At 40.6% G+C, this 19,961-nt stretch overlaps 1 protein-coding gene across 1 annotated transcript; it reads right to left on the bottom strand.

The window, feature by feature from the left end:
* Positions 1 to 12,540: 12,540 nt before the first annotated feature.
* Positions 12,541 to 19,742, bottom strand: YWHAH (tyrosine 3-monooxygenase/tryptophan 5-monooxygenase activation protein eta). The gene is made up of 2 exons (XM_032127980.1): positions 19,416 to 19,742; positions 12,541 to 13,963 (listed from the first exon to the last, which is right to left on the bottom strand). Exons 1-2 carry the CDS (start codon positions 19,500 to 19,502, stop codon positions 13,307 to 13,309), a joined length of 744 nt encoding a protein of 247 aa, XP_031983871.1. The 5' UTR covers positions 19,503 to 19,742; the 3' UTR covers positions 12,541 to 13,306.
* Positions 19,743 to 19,961: the final 219 nt, after the last annotated feature.

The following is a 19,961-nucleotide window of genomic DNA, read 5'->3' as shown; positions in this document are numbered from 1 at the left end:
TTTTTTAAACTGCACATCCAGCTCAATTAATCCTCATCAAAGATAGCTTCTGATGGCTGCTAAGGTAAACAGTAGCTGTTTGTCCACACCAATTATGGATTTTGGACATAGACTGTAGTGTTCATACCATTTACAAATTCGTTTCCCACATTCTCAACACCCAGAGCAGAATATATGCTGCCTAGAAGTACTGAGCTGTTTATTTTCAAAAAAGCACAAACCCACACACATATAGAATCAATTTACTTACAAAACATAGTGCCATCAGTGAAAGACACCTTGAATTATTTTTCCTTAGCAGTAGAAGAACAACAAAAGCAAATCTAAAGCCTCTATTTCCTACCACTCATCATTTTAAAAACATTAAGCTCCTGAAACCCATCCCTGTGTTTGGTGTTTGACCATGTTCCAACTCCCTGCCTTAAAGCAAAGGACACTTGGCGTGGTCCCTGCACAGGAAAGTCCAACACCCAAATGACACTTGCCCTGTGGAGCCCAGGGATTTCAAGGAGATGAAGCTGATGTGTTCCACAGGGTTGGCTGTTGAAGGACATGTCAAACTTTCATGAGCACAGTGGAAGATACTTATCAAGTGAAATAATGATCCCAAAGGGCACAGAACTGCAGAGATTGAAGGTAAGCAGGGGCAAAGTGCTCTGACTTTATTGTTTATTGTCCTTTTTATTGTTTATTGAATTAGTATTTTTAAATAAATATAAATAAACATATCTCAGTATGTAATCCTCATCTAGGATTATACTGTATGTAAGAACCTACATAGTTTGTATGAATTCCTCTAAAATGATCCTTAACTTGTACATCTAATCTTATATATAAGCTTATAAATTTTATATATACTTTATAATTCACTTCATATCTAATTTTATATTTATAAGTTTACGATGTATATCTAATATAAGAATGCTGTATTTATTTGTAATGCCACTGTAGCAAGTCCGAAGGTGTTCTGATATCACTACTCTTAACAACACTGTCATAAACAACAAGTAACACAGAACAAACCCTATTTATACATTTTATGATTTGGGGTGGGGTTTTTTTATTTGCACACTTTTCCTACACAACCTAATAAGAATAAAAAAATAATGCAAGGATGGAATAACCACCTCATGCTGTTCTTTCAATAAATCAATGTATTTGCAGGAAAGAATGAGAAAATAACTCATTAAGGAGATAAAGGTGGGCTGGGAAGTACTCTGTTAGCTGGGCTGGAGTGTCTCCAGACACAAGTTTTTTCGAAGTTCTCAAGTTTGCTGCAAAATAAGTTAATTCCAAAATTCAAAAATATGCTTTAGGAGCACAGATCCTGATGTACTGTGGCAGTGTAAATAATACTGAGTGAACTTTCTAGTCCCAGCACTGAAATACATCCTGTCCCAATGGCTATCTGCCCCCATCCTGCTTGGCCATGATGTGGAAAGGGACAGTCCTACAGCCTCTGCAGTCTCTCAGTGAAAGCACCAGTTTGAGTCACAAGTCACAAAATCACCCACTGGGAAGATGTTTGTAGTATATGTACTTTAACTTATATTACTACTGTGTAAGTTATTGTATTTTAGAATAAAACATAAGAGTACTGATTCCAGCTAGGCAGAGTGTTACATCTTTTAGACATAACTAAAAGAGCACCTAAGTGATTTGTGTTAGCTGCTTAAAATCCCAGATGAACTGTTTTTGTTATAGTAACTAATGATCACTAAATCTTTGGGGTTTTAACGAGCAAGATTTTCTATCTCTGAGTACAGTACAGAGTGAATTCTGTGCAAACAAAGTTCTCCAGCAGATGGAAGCACTAGCCAGCAAAAGCTGAGCTCTCACAGGACTGTCCTGCAGCACCACAAACCAGCTCCACTGGTACTCACAGAATTTCACCACGTAAAAACTCCAAGTGGTTCACACTGGTGGAAAACAAATCTATAATTCTGTACCACTCGAGATCTCCAGTATTGCTATTGCAGAGCATACAATTATTATTTAAATATTTACAGAAACCTGACACTGGTGAAAGTCTAGAGACAGGAAAAGCTGGAATATGAATCACAAACATGTGGATTTCGGGTAAAATTTACCAAGACCCCATAAGCTCTACCAACCTTTTCCCACACGTCCCTGACAGTTAAACAAACACAGCCAAGTTTCTTGCTTTCTTTCTCATGTTTTACCAATAAATGTCATCCAAACATAAATGTTTAAAATGTACTTAAATACAATAACCTCAAATTGCCAGGTAGAGTGTTGAAATAAAACAAACCCAAGTTCAGGGGTCATTCTGAAGTTCAGTTAACAGAAAAAGTAACACAAGTGGCCATTAATAGTAGGATAAAATATCCCTTCAATTACAGATTCAGCAGTATCCCAGACTAGTAACTGCAAGGTTGTTCCAGTTCCTTAAAGCCCAGGAAAGGCCGCGATTACTGACACGTATTTTACAGTGATTCAAGTCCCTTTGCTCACCATGAACAGAACAGCTTGATCTGCAAATCCCACCACTGTATGTTGATAACTAGACACTGTTACCAAACTGGAATTCAAGAATTTACATGCAGATCTGAAGCACAAGCTACTATTAATGTCTCACTTGATTGTTGGGAACACCTGAGCACAGACTGGCTGCTGCTTTCCCCCTCTATGAGCTGTTCTGTTCCTTGCCATCTGATTAAAATTAAATTAAATTATTTCAGGTATGAAGGACAACTGTCTTTTACAGTTACTCTGGCACAAAGGCTGAGATTTCTTTGTTCAGTATGCTGAACAAACAAACAGTCAATCAGACAGTATTTGTAAAGCATAAGGAGGGGAATCCAAGATAAACAAATATCAAAAAACCCCAACCTCTATCCCCTTGCTTCCCCCTGCACCTAAGTGGAAATTCTGTTCCCTGCCCAATGAAGTCACGTTCCCTCTTCTGGATTTTTCTCCTAGTTATGCCAGAACTGAGATGTTATCCCCATTCCAGCCTACTCCCAACATTTCTGGAGTCCTTGATTTCAATGAATAGTTCAGGTGCCCCAAAACTCCTCATTACCTGGCCTGCCACCAGCACTCTCCATAGCTTCTTTGACTGCATTCCTGTTTGCAGCTCCACAGTAATTGTAAGGATTTTGATTTTCAGCTTGAAGATGACTGCACACAGTGGGGCCAAAGAAAGGCTCATTCCAGTTTCTAGTGAACTCCAGAGCATCTGCAGGGGTTCTGAGAGCAGAGACTTTATCTGAGATGTGGAGACAGACACTTATACATGCATAATTTGACTAACATGCCCTAGACATGTAATTCACTCAAATTGCAGAAAGTTTGGAAAAGCTTATTTTCATTAGAAGTTACTTATTTATCCATAGAGCAATTGCATGTATGTTTATGTATATACACAAAAGCTGCCAGAGGTACAGATCTACACATCACAAACAGTGCTAACCACTGTTTACTTCCCCACATCCCTACATGAATCACACACGCTCACTAAACTTGTTCTTGCGTACCTTTCTCATCTCTACTAGCTGCCTCCTACTTCTTATTTAACCTCTGCTTCATCTTTCACACAGGACATTTCTGGGAACTGCTGGAATTATTAAAACAAGACAGGTACATGTCAGCAGTGATGAAATAGAAATTGGGAAAGGTAGGAAAGAAGTGGAAAACAAATTATAGACACGCACAAAGCCTGGTGTAGACGCAGCAAGCTCAGGCTGTGACATTCACTGTTACTGCACCTCTGATGTCTGCTGGGATGAATACTGGGCTGGGCTATTTATCTCAGAAACCAAAGGAACCAAACAGGAAAAATCAAAGAGCAGTAAAAGCTGCAATTCCATCTCATGCAGAAACACAGGACAACACAGCTTTTCTCCATTTTATTGTGGCTTGATGTTCACAGTAACATTCAACAGCAGAAACAAGTGGGCAAGATCCCAGAGACCAATGGAAATGGCCCAGCCGGAGAACGTTACAGGACGTAAAGCAATGGGGTCTTTGAGTCACAGGCGGCCCTCCCTGGAACACAAAAATATAAATAAAAGTCTCTTCTTTATTCCAGTTAATGGGAACATTTCCTGGCACCCGTCAGATGACAAACCCTTTTTCCAAGTTACCTCAGCCAACTCAGTAACCACGGCAACTGCCTCCAGTGCAATGACATCATATGGTTTCCTAGGCAACTGTTCCCAGTGCAATGATGTCATGTGGTCACCATAGCAATGCTCCATGAGGCCAGGAAGAAAGTATTTTAAGTGGGAAGATAGGTCAGAAAGGACAAAGGAGGGCTCAGGGAAGAGCAGGATAAAAGATAATTGAGGTAAAAATATGAACTTTATAAGAGGGACAGATGCAAGAGAAAGGAATGGATGGATGGACTGGAAGACAGCCAGAAAACAAAAGAAGAAAAATTTGAAGTAATTTGAACTATGATTTGTTTTAAAAAATCTTAATTCTATAACTGCTGATAGGTTATTTAGGTCAGAGATGCTGAAGCAAAGCATGCATGGTCATAGGAAGTTCAGGCATGGTTGAAATACTGATTTACTGGAGGGACTTCTGAAAATCCAGAAGAAACTGTCAGAAATCTCCAGAGACACTGAAGGAAATCCCACTACATAGAATATATAGGTACATTTTCTAATATATTTCCATTCTCTGATGATTACCCAGGGCTCTGTCATAGCAATGCCAATAACCAGGTATTGCTGCCACGCCTGTTCAGAGCTTGAAGAGAAGATTTCTTTGCCCTCTTCCTTCTGTTCTTTGTACTTGAAGCCAAATAATAAGAACCTGGCCAGCTGGCAAATGAAAATGTGTTTTCCTTTTACTGAAAGCTCCTTCAGACCCTCACCAACATGGAAGAATGTCCCTTCTTTCTAATTTTCTAGATTAATTTTCTTTAATTTTCTTTAATTTTAATTCTGTTATACTCTCATATGTTTGAGTTTACTGAATACAAATACCCTTTCTGCATTCAATCCTGTTTTAGTTCTGGACAGTCTCAGCCAGCAGACAATGTTACTACCAGCTTTATGTTAAATGGCTACAAAACCCCTGGGAAAAAGCTTCTTGGCAATAAAAGCCCAGCTTTATTGATACACAGTGTTTTATCCGTGTACACAGCCTTGAGTGCAGGATAAAGTAACAAAAAGCTCTGCCTTCTGAGGACAGCCTGCAGGCTAAAAGCTTAGGGCAATGTTCTTGAGGAAGCTTTCAAGTCCATCACACAGTTTTTTTCTATCCAGCATCCAGCAAGGCATCCTCACATAGTCTCTCTCAAAAGCAAAACCTTAATATAATTTAATCAGCACAGTAATTGCCCCCCACCACTCTTTTCAGATGGAGTTAATGTAGAATCAGATCTAGGGATTGTGATTTTAAACATTGCAGTTCAGCAATGTAGGGTTGCAGCTGTGACATCTTCTACTAAAAGTGACTTGTTTTTTACAGTTGAAGATGAACTTCAACTGGTCTATTCAGACCCAAAATTCAAATAATGTGAAATTTAGAAACCTAATTTGAGCATGGCTGCAGATGAGATTGTCTCAGACTAACCCACAGACTCTCACAAGTCACTGGCAGCAGTGCCCATCAGTTCAGCTGTCTGTACAGTTCAACACAAAGGAAAAGAGCAGATTTCTATATGAAGGACTTTGTACAGTTCATCACAAGGAAACATTTTTGTACCTCAAGACCTCATGCAGATTGTTGCTGTTACTCAGGTAGCAACAACACGTTTAATATGCCAAGCACTTTCCAAGTCCCTACAAAGGCAGGCATTAGGGCTCATAGGTCCAACTCCTTCAGAGCAGCCCACTCAGTAAATCTCCAAGGGGTTTCATTGCAAAACCCTGCAGTCATTAGGCTGGAAATTTTCCATGTGCTTAATCACACACAGCAGAGTGGGAACTGAGAGAGGGAAGAAAATTCTCAGAGATAGGCAGCACTAGCAAGGATGTGGTGGCTGAGGGAGAGAAACAGGAAAAGGGGAGGAGGAGGAGAGGAAAGGGAGAATAAATATTTCACGCTGCTGATGAGCAGAAACACAAACACCAGAGACAGACACAAAGAAGGCCAGCAGCGGTTTCCCCAAGTTATTCTTCTGTCCTCGTACACTTCCTCCCTAAATCAAAAGATATTCATGGAGCAGCCAGCTGCACATCTCACACAAAAATCAGGCTAAGCTGGGCATTCTCAGACAATCAACAGGTCTCATCAACCAGTTACATCTTCATGGAGTTATCAGAATGTATTTCTGCAGAGGAGTGGAAGGATATCTCAGCAGGGTCAGCAAAAAATGAAGGGAAATGACTCCTAGAGAAGAAATCAAGTGGGAAATAGGTGGTGAGGACTGTTTTGGTTTGTGGGTTGGGTTTTTTCAGGCTGAGCTGTGAGACTGAAACATCTGCCTTAAGCTATGCTTCAGGCTGCATTCTTATTTCAAAAACTAGGAATCTTTAAGAAATTGTGGCAAAATGAAAGATAAAGTCCTTTAGTTTGACTTCTGATAAATCCCTTTGATGAACAGTGATATATGCAAACATAAAGTAAAACAAAATGAAATGCTGAGAATTTACTTACAAGGGAGAAAGAGGAAAAAATAGAGTAATTACTAATGGCCAAGCAAAACCAAAATCTATTATAAATTGTGTTGCCTTAAGTAATAAAGATTAATATGCACAAATATCTAATTCATTACCACAATAAGTTCCATGCTTTACAAGTGAACATACAAGTTATAGATGAATTAAAAATAAGACAAATTCTGCTCTGATTGGTACAAGACAATAAAGATCACACATAATAAAAGAAATGGTAACATGCAGCTCACCAAAATGGACAAAGTATTATAGTGAGGAATAATAGTAAAACTGGCACACAGCTGTCCCAGAAGCTGCTAAAAGCTTCAGCTCTCAGGCCAGTTAGCCCTAAAAAAGTAATTGATTTTTAAAAACGAAAGTTGAAATAATAGAAAGAAAAATAAGACTTGTTTACATTGAGTAAGAAATAAATTATAAGGCCAGAAAATATATTTATCATCAGGAATTAGAATATAGGTTGAATAAAATATCTCCTGGGTATTCCTAACTTTGTGTCAGCCTATCCACCTGCTAATTAGCACCAAGACATTATTGTGATTGCACTGGGATAACAGGATGAATAATTCATTATAGCTTATCCAGAGATCTGGCACATTAGTGGTTCTTAATCAGTTCCTAATCCAAGGACTCAGCATAATCTTTATGGCAGAATTAACAACACATAATGTGTTTAGTAACAATTTAAAGCAATTGTCTTAAACACAATTAACACTGGGCTAATAAGCTCAGCTAAAGCTGGGCTTCACTAACCTAAAAATAATAGTTAATTCTGACCCTTTTTAGCCTAGGCTCATGGCCAATCTCAAAGTGAGGAAGTGTCAGCTGTGGAAACCCAGAGAATGACTCAGCAGTGGTACCAAAACATGTTCACCTCTTAGCAATGTTGGGCTCTGATGATAACGATGACAGGAAAAGTCTTAACTTCCCAATCCTTCCATACCATTTTACAGCCCAGACAGGCTCAATAGAACTTGTTTCAGAAGAGGAAAATAGCAGTCCTTACACAGCTTGAGGTGGCACAAGAGAACAGAGGAGATGTTCCTGCCCTTTAAAGACATGCTGGAATTTCGCTCACCCCACAGATGGCCAGCCAACAAACACTTGGAGAGACCTGGGCCATTTCCTGCCAAACGCAGGCCTGGCCTTCTGCTCCCTGCTCTGGATCTGGGATGCAGTCACAGGAACAGAGATGATTGCTCCAGGATGCCTCTGGCTGCCATGGAGACAGGAAACCACTACAGATGGTGGCCAGGCTGCCCCAGCATGGTGCCCACACCTTGCATCCCTCTGGGTGGTGCTTTAAGGCCCCACACCCTGGGCAGGTGTGTCACTGGAGTAACTGGGTTGTAATTCAAAAACAAATAACCACCCGGGATCTGGCTTTTTGCTGGGAGTCAAAACAAAGTAAACATGGACAAGCACAAGTTTCTCTTTGCAGAGAGAGAATATGATCCATTTTACTCAGCAGGGAAACCAGTTAATCACTGTCATCCCTCTACTTCTCTGCCCTCTGCAAGAGTCAGATGTCCTTTTGTGCTGTGAGGGCACAACAACAGCCACAAAGCATGTTAGTAAAATGCTTCTCCTGCCAACCCCCTACAACTCCTGCTTCCTTCCAATGTGCCTTACGTACTTGGGAAAGGAATCAACGCTTTACTGCCATCCCTGCTCTTTCAGTAGCCTCTGCTGGAGAAATCCCTGAATAAAGGACATTCCTCAGATGCTCAAACAAGGATGCAGTTCTCTAAATGCCACATATTTTATAGACAATTACTGCAAATATAACTGGCTTCTATTTCTAATAACATAGATGTGTTACAGTGCAGATACTGTAACACGCGTATCAGACAACGAGGCCCGTGGAAAAGAAATATATATGGACAGATTCTTGATAGATGTTTCAGAGATGTTTATTTCTCCAGCCGCATGGCCGGAGCTCTGTCGAGGAACTCCTACAGTCCTGGGACCGAGGGTCCTTGCCCGCGCAGGGACACACGAAACAACCAATGGGGAACGAGGCTGCCCAGGGGCTAGGAAAACCCCATGCCTCCCCCCCAGGGCCCCTCTCCCAGGACCACATGGCAGGGGGAGGGCCCCAACATATATGTTTACTATAATTTATAAAAAATTATTATATCTAATATTTATAACTGGCAAAACACTGAAAGTCATATGGACAGTGTTTTGATCTGTTTCTTCTCTTAGACATGTTGTTAAACCACTTAATTCTTCAGAGATGGAAGAGTTCAACTACTATTAGATTGAATCCTAAAGTGGAATCGATCACATTCTCAAATCATCTGAAAATAGCTCATACTAATTTAAGTACATCGCTGTACATAAGTGATTTTTTAATGATCACCTCCATAAAAAATATATATTCACTGCTGAAGTACTCACAGTACTTTGCTTTGGTGCACTCTGCGGTTTATAAAAACCCAACTGAATGAAAATAATTCATCTGGCTATAATGTTTGAGTTGGGACTGACCAAGCTGGTTCATAATCATTAGTTAAAATCATTTAGACTAAAATATAAGACAACTAGTACCACTGAAGATTCAGAAAAAAGAAATGTGTATACTTGAAGTGTATGTATTTATATATGTAAGTGTACTACTACATTTATAGTTATGCAATATTAGATCACAATTGGCATATAGGAAAGAGTCATAATAAACACTGTTATTTCTAACAGATGGTTCAATTTCTAACACCAACTAAAAATCCACCTGCCCTGAACTCAGTATTCAGAAAACATCTTCCTTTATCTCAGAAATCATTAAGGCTCAGACACTAAACCATCTGCATCCATGGAACTTCAAGTACTTTAGGCTTGTTCAGAACAAGATCTAAACATCTGTCAATTATGTGTATCATCAACTTCACATTCTTCAAAATCTGCCACTGATTTCAAGGAGCTACTTCAATGAACCTAAGACCTATCCAAATAAGTTTCTCGTGTTGTTGAAGTGGTTTAGCCAATTTTTCCTGATCAATGATGTTAAATTAATTCAAAGGCGTGGTGGGGACAGAATTAAAAAACCACAAGGATCCAAAGCACTGGAATATTTTTCCTGTTTTCTCTCTGTCCTTAAACTCAAACTGGTTTATTGAAAGATTTCCAGTTGGTCCCATGCTGACAGAAAATGTTTTATAATGTATAATGACATCAGTTTTCACTCTTCTAACTCCCATTATCATTAAGTCATTCTCTTGTATGACTTAAAATACAGCCAAGACTTCATTTCCCTCAACCTGAAGTGTACTCACATAATTTTTTTCTAGATTATTATAAAGCAGCCTATTGCAGCTGCTGGAAGAGGCCCCAAGAGTAGGTTAGGAAATACCCTCATGCTCCTTTGGAAATAGATTCGGCTCTGGAAGTCAGTCCATCCAACTTACAGATGTAGATCACAAGTGTGAGTATTAATGATGGAAAACCACAGCCAGAAGTTACAGCAAGGGAAAGGGAATGTGGAAAAACTGTTCAAATTCACAGTGAGACCAAAGTAGTAAGAGTGAATTGTTACTTACCAGAGGAGCTGTGGTCCTTTCATATGTGTTATCCATATGGACAACCAGTCTCATCACTCTCCTTAGGGTTTCTGCTTCCCTAGAATCTTCACATTCTCAGTGCCATTGCTTATGCTGAAGAACAGCCTCTTGGTACATAGTTTAGTGTCCCATAGCATTGGCACATTTTGTTCCAGTGGGTTCAATAGGGTGTGGGTGTGTTTGTACTCTGAGAGGTGAACACAACCATTTCTATAAAACTTGAACATATTTGAGCAGATTAGGACATAGATTGAAAGCATCTCTGTCCCTATAAAGACCACATAATTAATTTAAGGACTGACTGTGCCATAGCCTTCAAGTTCCTTTAACACTACAGAAAATGCTGCTTTACTGTTAGCAGCTGTCAGGTTGCTAAAAATTCAAGGATATGTACAGGCCTTGTTAATATTATATCAACACCCTCAGAGTGACTTAATCTGTCAACAAGGATTGCCTGTGAAGGACACGAAAAGTATGGTTCCGGGCAAGAGTAATGCTCAGATGGACCCTAAGAAAACCCTCACCATGTCAAGAGCAGCAAACAATCTTTTATGCCTTCAAGGAGACATAAAGAAACCCTCCTGGGGGCAGGGGGGGAAAGTTTTGAGTCTTTCATATGGAATTACCCCTGCTTCAAAAAATGTTGTGAACTTCAACTAAGCACCTTTGGTGAATATATCTGGTGTTTTCAAACAATAAATTGGGCATACCCTAGGATTTTATTTCTTTTAGAGAGTGATCAGCAGAAGACATGACTTGGGAGTCACCTATGAGAAATACCAGTACCAAAATACCTGAATCCTGTGATCTACTGAAGAATATTGGAATAAACAACATGTGCTATTCATCAGCTTTGGTTTCCTCCAGATCACAGTAAGGATTACAAAAAAGCATTTAGCAATCCTAGGGCCCAGGAAATGAAAAAGCTGCTGAAGTGGAAACAAGAATATGGATTGCACTGGAGCATTTTCTTTCTTGCTCTACAGAAAACTCTCTACTAACTCCTACCAAAACACAACCACAAAAACATGCTCACCATGTCATTGGCTCATTCACTGACAGCTGGAAAACACAGGAAAAGTATCTGCTTTCATACTGGGAATCTAATTCACTGCTACACAGCATCATTCTGCAGAAACCCTTTGGTCTCCACTTTGGATCCTATGCACCAAGGCAACAGCCAACCTTCAGCTGCCCAGTCCAGATGCCAGGCCTGCTGACTCACTTGCAAACTACATAATGCTCATAGTTTTGTGATACAGGGTCTGCACAAGACAGTAACTAAAATGAGAAAGGACTCATTGGCTTTTGAATTAAGAAAAACATTAATTAAAAAAGGTAACAAAAAGACAGGTACTTCTATCAACAGGGAAATAAACCTACTGATTGCCAATATTATTAATTATTAACCATCCATTTACATTTTCAATGTAAAAAGGCAACCTTATGGCCAAGTTTTACCTTGGTTACACAGGGGCAGGTAGGTAGGCGTGTACCTGTATTTTCATCTTTTTCGGATGTTGCATTACTCTTTCAATCATTGTCAATTTTACTGATATAATGAAGCTAGAATTATCTCTAAGATGATAGAATACATAAATGCACACAAATCTACCATTAAAAAATTCTAAAACTCCATATACTTAAGAACAACTAGTGCACCTGTTTTAAAAAGTAAGAGCAGTTGTTGTGGGTAATTCAGACTAGTAATAACTATTGCACTAATTAAAGAATAAGAATTCTGATAAATGAGAACTTACATGATTCTTGAGCTAATTTGGGTGCCAGTGGCAGTCTGGATACAGCTAACTTTACCTGCTTCTAGGACATACCATTACAGAAGTATGTACGGCACCAATAAACGTACATGTACACTAACTGCTGGGAGAAAACAAAAACAACAGTGTTAAGTTTGTGGACTAGACTTAAGTGAGCTAAATAGAGAAAGGCAGTCTTTAGCAACAAGTATTGCCTCTGTTTGAAGCAAGTAAATATGAAATAGCTACTGGGATATTCACATGTAAAGCTGATTTGGTGATCAGCACTTCAGAGAAACAGCTTAAAAGTTACAGTGGACAGAAGCAAATACAAGTCTCTGCATTGATGTAAGTTGTGGGCTTTACAATTGTTCAGCAACTCTTCTACTGAGCAAACAACTAAATATACCACCTTGGGAAACTCCACTTTAACAGAGGTGACCCCCGCTGTGGGTGCTTTGGGGTTTTGTGGGTTTGGGTTTTTCTTCTTTCAGCATACTATGTTGTGTTTTTGTGTTGTTTAGCATATGTCAACCTCTCATTAAACTTTTGATTAAATATGTTTTAACCCGTAAGTGATGTGTTATATAACTCTATCTCTGCTCTGAACAAAAGACAGGACAGCTCATGTAGAGATAACATCCCTGAAGCAGCATTTTATTTTATTCACTTAATTCCAAAACATTTAATTTAGAAGTCTGGCTTCCCAGTCATCCATCTTAACATGGGCAAATATTGACATAGAGTTGTCAGAATACACAGACAACTAAACAGCCAAAGAGTTTACAAAAAATAAATTCATGATTCTTCAAAACAACTGCAAAAGGTTACAAGTATCAAAACTCTTAGGTAGATGCACTGCATTTAAAGAAACTGTGCACAAGTTAGAGGCAAAAAAACCAAATTGCTACCAAAACCTCACATTTCAAAGAGTTTATTGTAAACTGATGAACAGAGTTGTCATTTCACATCAGCTTAACTGTTTTCATTGACTGAAAAAAATTTGGGGTGGCTAATTTATTTTGCATGCACAAAATGTACTGCTTAACAGAACTGTCAGCTCATTTCAAATGGAAAAAATTTAACTGGAATCTAGTTATCCTCAATCACTTTCCATTATTCCTTCCCATATTTTCCAATCAACAGGCAAACTAAAAATGCCTCCTTCTGCATTGCTCAAGTGCAACTAAGATAAATAGGGCCAATAAACCAATCAATCCATCGATGCCCATGAAGACTCATCTGAAACTGCTTCTTGATAAAGTAGACAGCAGATCTGAACAGCTGTACAATACAGATATGCTTAGCACTAGATATTTAGTGTGACTGTGGCAAGGAAATATTGGTGATGATGGGGATGGCCAAGTGGATGAAAGAGGGATCAGAGGAAAGCTTTTTAATTATTGCCCTCTCCTGCTTCTTCATCCTGCTGATCACTCGTCCACAGAGTGAGGTTATCTCGAAGTAACTGCATGATGAGAGTGGAGTCCTTGTAGGAATCCTCATTTAGTGTGTCCAGCTCTGCTATGGCATCATCAAAGGCTTGTTTGGCTAAAAGGCAGGCCTGCTCAGGGGCATTCTGGATTTCATAGTAGAACACTGAGAAATTGAGGGCCAGCCCAAGCCTAATTGGGTGAGTGGGCTGCATGTGCTCTTTGCTGATTTCAAAAGCCTCTTTATAGGCAGCTTCTGAGGCTTCCACAACACTGTTCTTCTTCTCTCCAGCAGCAACTTCTGCCAAATAGCGGTAGTAATCCCCCTTCATTTTCAGGTAAAAGACCTTGCTCTCATATTGGAAGTCATTGCAGTTCTTGATCAAGTATTTATCTAGGAGAGCCAAAACATCATTGCAGACTGTCTCGAGCTCCTTTTCTATCTTCTCCCTATAGGCTTTAACTTTCTCCAGCTTCTTCTCATTGCCATCTGCCATAGTCTTCTGCTCTATGCTGCTGATGACCCGCCAGGAGGACCGTCTAGCTCCAACTACATTCTTGTAGGCTACAGACAGCAGGTTTCTATCCTCATTTGAGAGGGGCTCATTCAGCTCAGTTACCTGGAAATACAGACAAAAAGCAAATTTAAAGGGTTTGTCTTAGAGAAGAGTGTGCAAACTTCCTTCAATACTTTCATCATGAAGTGCAATATTCCAAATTTCTTCTAGATGCCGAAATTCCTTCTAGACCCCAAAATTCCTTCTAGACTGGAGTAACTTTGCAACATTGAAAGTTTAAAACTGTTCTGCAGTCAGGACTTAAAACAGTGAAATCCCCACAGTTCTGCTGTAATAGAAGGGGTATTTAGAAGCCACTGCAAAGAATATTCACTGAATAAGAGTCAGGTTTGTGTAATTGAGAAGCAATCACAGAGGAAGGCTCAGTTTTTTTAGGAAGTCTACTATAATGATACAGACTACACATTTAGTGATGAATTTAAATGTACCTAGAACACCAGTTTTTTGAATCTGGAACACAGCATCAACACTGGAAGCTGGTGCAATTCTTGCATTTCTTTCCCCTGCTGCTTGCTTCCATTCAACAGCAGAGATGGAAGCACTGCAGCTGTTAAGCTCTGCACAGTACAAATGGAATTAGTGTTTCATAGTATCTTTCAGACACGTAGTTAGCGATTATACAGTGCAATACAAAAGTTACCCTGATTTCTGCTAACTGGCTGCAGAGAAATTCCAGGGATAGAACATGAAACTGCATAGAAATAGGACAGCAAATCGGGAACGAAGCCATGAACAGCTTCGAACTCCTCCTTCAAAAAGCTGAGATAGAAGACTAATACTTCTAATACTGTATATTTAGGCCTATTTCACTTGTTTTAATTTAGGCTATTAGACTCACAGTCACTTGAAATTGTTCTACTTTTGAAAACTTATACGCATGAAATTAAACTCAAAGGAATTAGGATGAAAAATGTACCTCCCCTACCTCAAGCATATTGCTTTAAAAGTAGGCACTAGAATTCTAAGGATATGTACTTTGGTGTGAAAATAAACTTATCCTTGTTCAGACACACTGTTAAAATCATTAACTATTTCTTTTTAAAAATGTGCACATTTACACTACTTGACAGGCACCGAATACTTACATACTACAAACAATCAAGTCACAAGTATTTGCACTATTCTGAGACTGCTGGTATAGACAGTGAACTGTCTAACAAATGTGCTTATTTGCAGATCTAAAAAAATACTTTATGCAAATTATAACTCTTAGAGCAACAGAGAGCTTACTTCCAAATTTAGGTTTTGTTCTTAAAATACATTATGTCAATTAGTTTTATCTCCAAAATGCCTTTCCACACTTCAGGAACCTGAACTCCAAAAAGACACTGCTCTGCTTGTCCTAATAGAATTAGAGGCAACCTATAGAGGATGAAATGCACAAGAATCAACTCTAATGACATTTTGAGAATCTTCATCATAGCTCCCAATCAATATTTTCCTCAACAATCTCCACTACAACTCACCTAACTCATCTTCTCTAATAAAGATATTAACAGTTCTTTTGCAGTTTAGTGACCAAAAATTGGGAGTATATAAAAGGAATCCTGACTATAACCCTGGAAATTCCGAACTCCACATGCTAATGAGCGTGGCAGTACTCCATCAGCTCAGAAATTACTTCTGCGTGTGATCCCACATACGCCATACATCAAGCTGAGCTCCTTCCACATGGAAAACACCCCAAAGTGAATGTTCCACAATGGAGAGCAGATCCACAACCTGACCCAGGTCAGTTGACTGTCTGTGATTATACTTGTTTTGTCAGCCAGAGCACATCACTCACAGCTAGAGCCAGTTCTGAGCCAGCTGCTGCAAAAATGACTGTACCTGAGCCAGTATAAAGTCAGGTTTAATTATTAAAACTTGCCTGATAGAAACTTATGCAGTCCATAATTTTGGAACAAATAGAAACCAGACTAATGAATTTAAACCAGATCAATTTCTTGCATCACGTGGTTTCAGAGCTATATACCAAGCATTGGAGGTTCTACAGCTACATTTACCCTAGAGAACCCCATGAGGAAGTCATCTCCCAGCAGGGGAGGGCACTACTTACATTAAAGACAACTCATTCCCCTCTCCTACACAAACACCCTTCACTAACCCCAAACCAGACACTCAGGGATAGGTACTAAAAATATAGAACATCCCAAACTTAAGTCCATTTATATATACAGATAAAAGCCTATATAACAAACTAGAACCTCAAACTATTTTGTTTCAAAAACTTTAGTTCAAGACTTACATTTATTTCACTATGTAGTATTTCTCATATGTCTAATTTTAAAATTCTATATCTCACATCACTCATGTTACCAATTGTAAAAAGTAAACTATTTTTTACCACTATGTAGCTATATTGGAAAAGCAACATAAACCAATGGAGGTCCTAAGCACTACATATTAGGATTAATAATGTCTCAAAAATGAAGGGCTTATACATTTTTCATGATTTCTGGAATTATCTAAACCAAAGGTACTCAATCCTGTAATCTCGGGAGGCTGATTTGTTGCATCAACTGAGAACCTTTCACATGTACACCAAAAGCATCTTTCTCCAGTGTGTTGAGAAACAATTCTGTACCTACCATGTAAACTTTATTTGAAATAGCTGAAATCCTGGAGCAGCATTTAATGCAATGGGAATGCCATCCCCTTTGGAAGAACGCCATTTACATATGACTGTATTTTCTATTAAAATAACTTCATCTGGGAAAAAGTAAATGAAACCCATCAAACTATTTTTCTTCTCCTGTTTACACATTACAAGCAAAAATACTGGAGTTCTTCTATGAAAAATAAATTTACAGCAACAAAAAATTTGTATTGAGCAGTAAATTCCTTATTTAATCTACAACTGCTACTTGGTCTGGTTTTTTTTTTTTAAAGAAGGAATTGATGGGAATAAAAAATAAATGTTTCTCCAGCTTTATGCTGACAGATGAAATGGCAGCCCCGTCACACTTTTTTCTTCAGTGGCAGAATCAAAAATCAAGCAAATACACTTTCACTAAAACAAATATTTGTTACTTTATGCTTCTGAAGTAACTACCAGGCTGTTGGCTATATTCTGTATTGTAAAGTGTAGTAATATCTAAAAGTGAAATTAATTGTTCAGAATTCAGTTTACACTGAAAGCACACTACTTTCATATAGCACCTTTTTAAAGCATCAGATGTGTTACATTCAGAGATTTAAAAAAAGAAAAAATTTAAATAAACTTTTCAAATCCAGGTATCCTGGAGAATTAGAGTTAGAATACTGATTTCATTCCTTTTGGAGGAAGTCTAAGTTCTCTGGATTGCAATATTACTTCAATATTAACCTATACGGATAAAAAGCTCTCTTAATTATCTCTCAGTTATTTCCAATCACTGAAAACAGAAGTATGAGCTGTGAGGACAGACAGCCCTCAGAGCATTCCACAGAAGCTTATGCTCAGACCTACAAAATCAACCTCAAACACTAAAGAGCATTCTGGAAATTGCTGTATTAGAGTGAACACCTGTGAAAGCCAAGTAGCCAACAGACGCAACATTACAGATATGCAACAGTATATGAACAGCTCAAAATAAGGGAACTGTTGCCTTTTAAATTGAGATTGCCATTTGTATTTTAAAAGTTAAAGTTTCTGTAAGCTTCAAGACTCCCCTCACTTACAAAGTGTTCTCAAACTCCCAATCACACAACTTATCTGCGAGCAGAAGTGGCATTACAGATGAGAATACCATGGCTCCAGATGAATGAAAATTTGCATAGTAATTAGAACAGTTTACAAACAACTAGACATACACACTAGTTGTAAGTACTTTATTTACACACTTCCTGAAGCACAGCAACTGTGTTCTCATGGTTTCACATGTGCCCAGAAACCACACATACACTGCAGGTCTGCAGCTCTTAGAGAAATATAAAGCTTTCTACTAACAACAGCTAGAAATTGTCTTCTAGAGCAGCACATTTTAGTGCTTTCTCTATTTCATCTTTTAAAATTACCATCCAAAAGCAGAGCTGTTACTATTACATTATAGGTATTAAGAACTCTAGAGATATAATTAAAATACAACTTATTTTAACATCTTGTGGCTCTGGTTTGAGATACTCAGAAGTATCACTGTTTTAAAACTGGACTGGTCGTAATATTTATTACAACGTAACAGCAAAAGCGAACAAGAGCAGCAAAATTAGAGTCTTTTTACTGCCCTCACTTAAGGGAGGTGACATAGACATTCTTACAACAAAAATGTGGACTCCATTTGAAGCTGCTCTTTCAAACTAAAATCATCTCGTGCCTTCAAACAGCAGCACTCTCACGGGAAAAAGTTCCTCTTGGGGTCTTTGGTATTCAGAGGACAGATCAGCAAGAACAAACCAGTTGTAAACTGATAACAGCAAAGATGCTGCTAAGCATCCAACGGCATTAACATTACCCATAACATCCGGATCGTGTGAATACTTGGTTTTCAAAAAAGGGACTAGACATAACAGGTTTGATCATTCTCCAATTTTATTACGTATCAGTACAGGCAGATCAATACAAATAATTTTCATTGGTTGGTTCTGAAAGAAGCAGAGTTGTAAATGTAACATTGTTTAAACATATGTCAGTGTTCAACAGGGTACGGAATGCACTGAGAAACTGTTACTCTACAAAGAAGAGGCAAAAAGGCAACGTTAAAGCTCGTGAAATGCTCCTGGAACAGGGGGTAGCTTTGACACCTGGATGCAGCTACTGTCTTTGAGTCACTGATGTGAGTGAGGCCTCTATTCGCGTCTTTTACGGCGAGATAAAAGAAACGTCTAGAAGAGGAAGGGGCTCCTTTTGCTGTGTCCCCAAACAGCCCCCGCCGCAGTGCCCATTCCACAGGACCAGCGCCCCCAAACGCTGGCGTGTGCCCAGAAGGGGAGACGCACCCCAAGGACAAACCCACCACCCCATCGGGGTGGAAGCGAGGTGGGCGAGGATGGGCCCCATCTCTAGGAGAGAAGGAATGCACAGCGTTCCCGCCGCGAGGAGAGGCGGGCGGCATTCAAATGGCCGCACTGCGAGCCCGATTGGCGCGGTGGGGAGACAGAGAGGAGGGCATGGGAACAGCCACACCCCCGGGACAGGGACAGCCGGGGAGCGGGAGGGCTGCGAGACAGCCCTTACGAGGGAACGGAAGGAATGAGGGGGGAAGGAAATAGATTTTTAAAGGGAGAGCTAGGTCCGGTTTGGACCGGCTACTCTTTGTCTCATCTGTGCCGAAGGCAGGTAGTACTGGGCACCGCCCCACGCGGCGGCGAGGTGTCCCGGCGGGATGGTCTGGCTCCTACTCCCGCCCTCCTTTTTTCACCGCGACGGGTGGGACCCGGCGGCTCGCATCCTCCCCGGACCCAACCCCGCCTCGGACCAGCCCGCACTTCCTTTCCCTCCCTCCCCCGCTACTATCCCCCTACACACTCCTCTCCGAGTACGCCCCACGGCCGCCAGGCTACCGGCCCCACTCACCGACTTCATGGCCGAGGCCATGTCATCGTATCTCTCCGCCTGCTCGGCCAGGCGGGCTCGCTGCAGCAGCTGCTCTCGGTCCCCCATGGCCGCTTCCGTGGTGGCTGCCGGGCTGGGCTCTGCTCGCCCCTCAGAGAGAGTGGAAGGCGGGCGGGGATGTGCGGCTGGACGCGCACGGGTGGCGGGAGCAGGGACCGTAAGCCGAGCCGCCCGCTGGGCTGTGCCGGGCTGTGCCGGGCTGGCCGCCGCTCTCTCGCCTGCCGGCCGCGCTCCCGGACGGACCGCGGCGTGTGCGGCTCGGAGCCTCGCGCTGCTGCCGCCGCCCGCGCCTGCGCGCCGGGAAGGCAACGAGGGGGCGGAGCCGCGGTGCTGCAGGGGAGGGGAGGGGGCGCCGCTCCCCCGCGCTCTATTTCTAGGTGACGTCACTTGCTATAAATAGCTATCGCGGGGCGCCGGCCGCGGGACGCGCGTGCGCGCTGAGAGTGCTGCATTTTCCTGCTGCAAAGGTGGAGGTGGGTGGGGGGGTGCGGGCACTGCGGGACGGGA

This window comes from Corvus moneduloides, chromosome 18, assembly GCF_009650955.1.
Source record: "Corvus moneduloides isolate bCorMon1 chromosome 18, bCorMon1.pri, whole genome shotgun sequence".
In the NCBI taxonomy this organism is placed as follows: Eukaryota; Metazoa; Chordata; class Aves; order Passeriformes; family Corvidae; genus Corvus; species Corvus moneduloides.
The sequence above is the reverse complement of the archived record's forward strand: the minus strand, read 5'-3'. Positions and strand labels throughout refer to the sequence as shown.

Bases quoted from the DNA above. Each gene is read 5' to 3' on its own strand.
- YWHAH (XM_032127980.1), bottom strand. From the start codon at position 19,502: ATGGGGGACCGAGAGCAGCTGCTGCAGCGAGCCCGCCTGGCCGAGCAG. The intron at 13,964-19,415 runs GTGAGTGGGGCC...CTGTATTTCCAG, and splicing joins TGGCCTCGGCCATGAAGTCG to GTAACTGAGCTGAATGAGCC.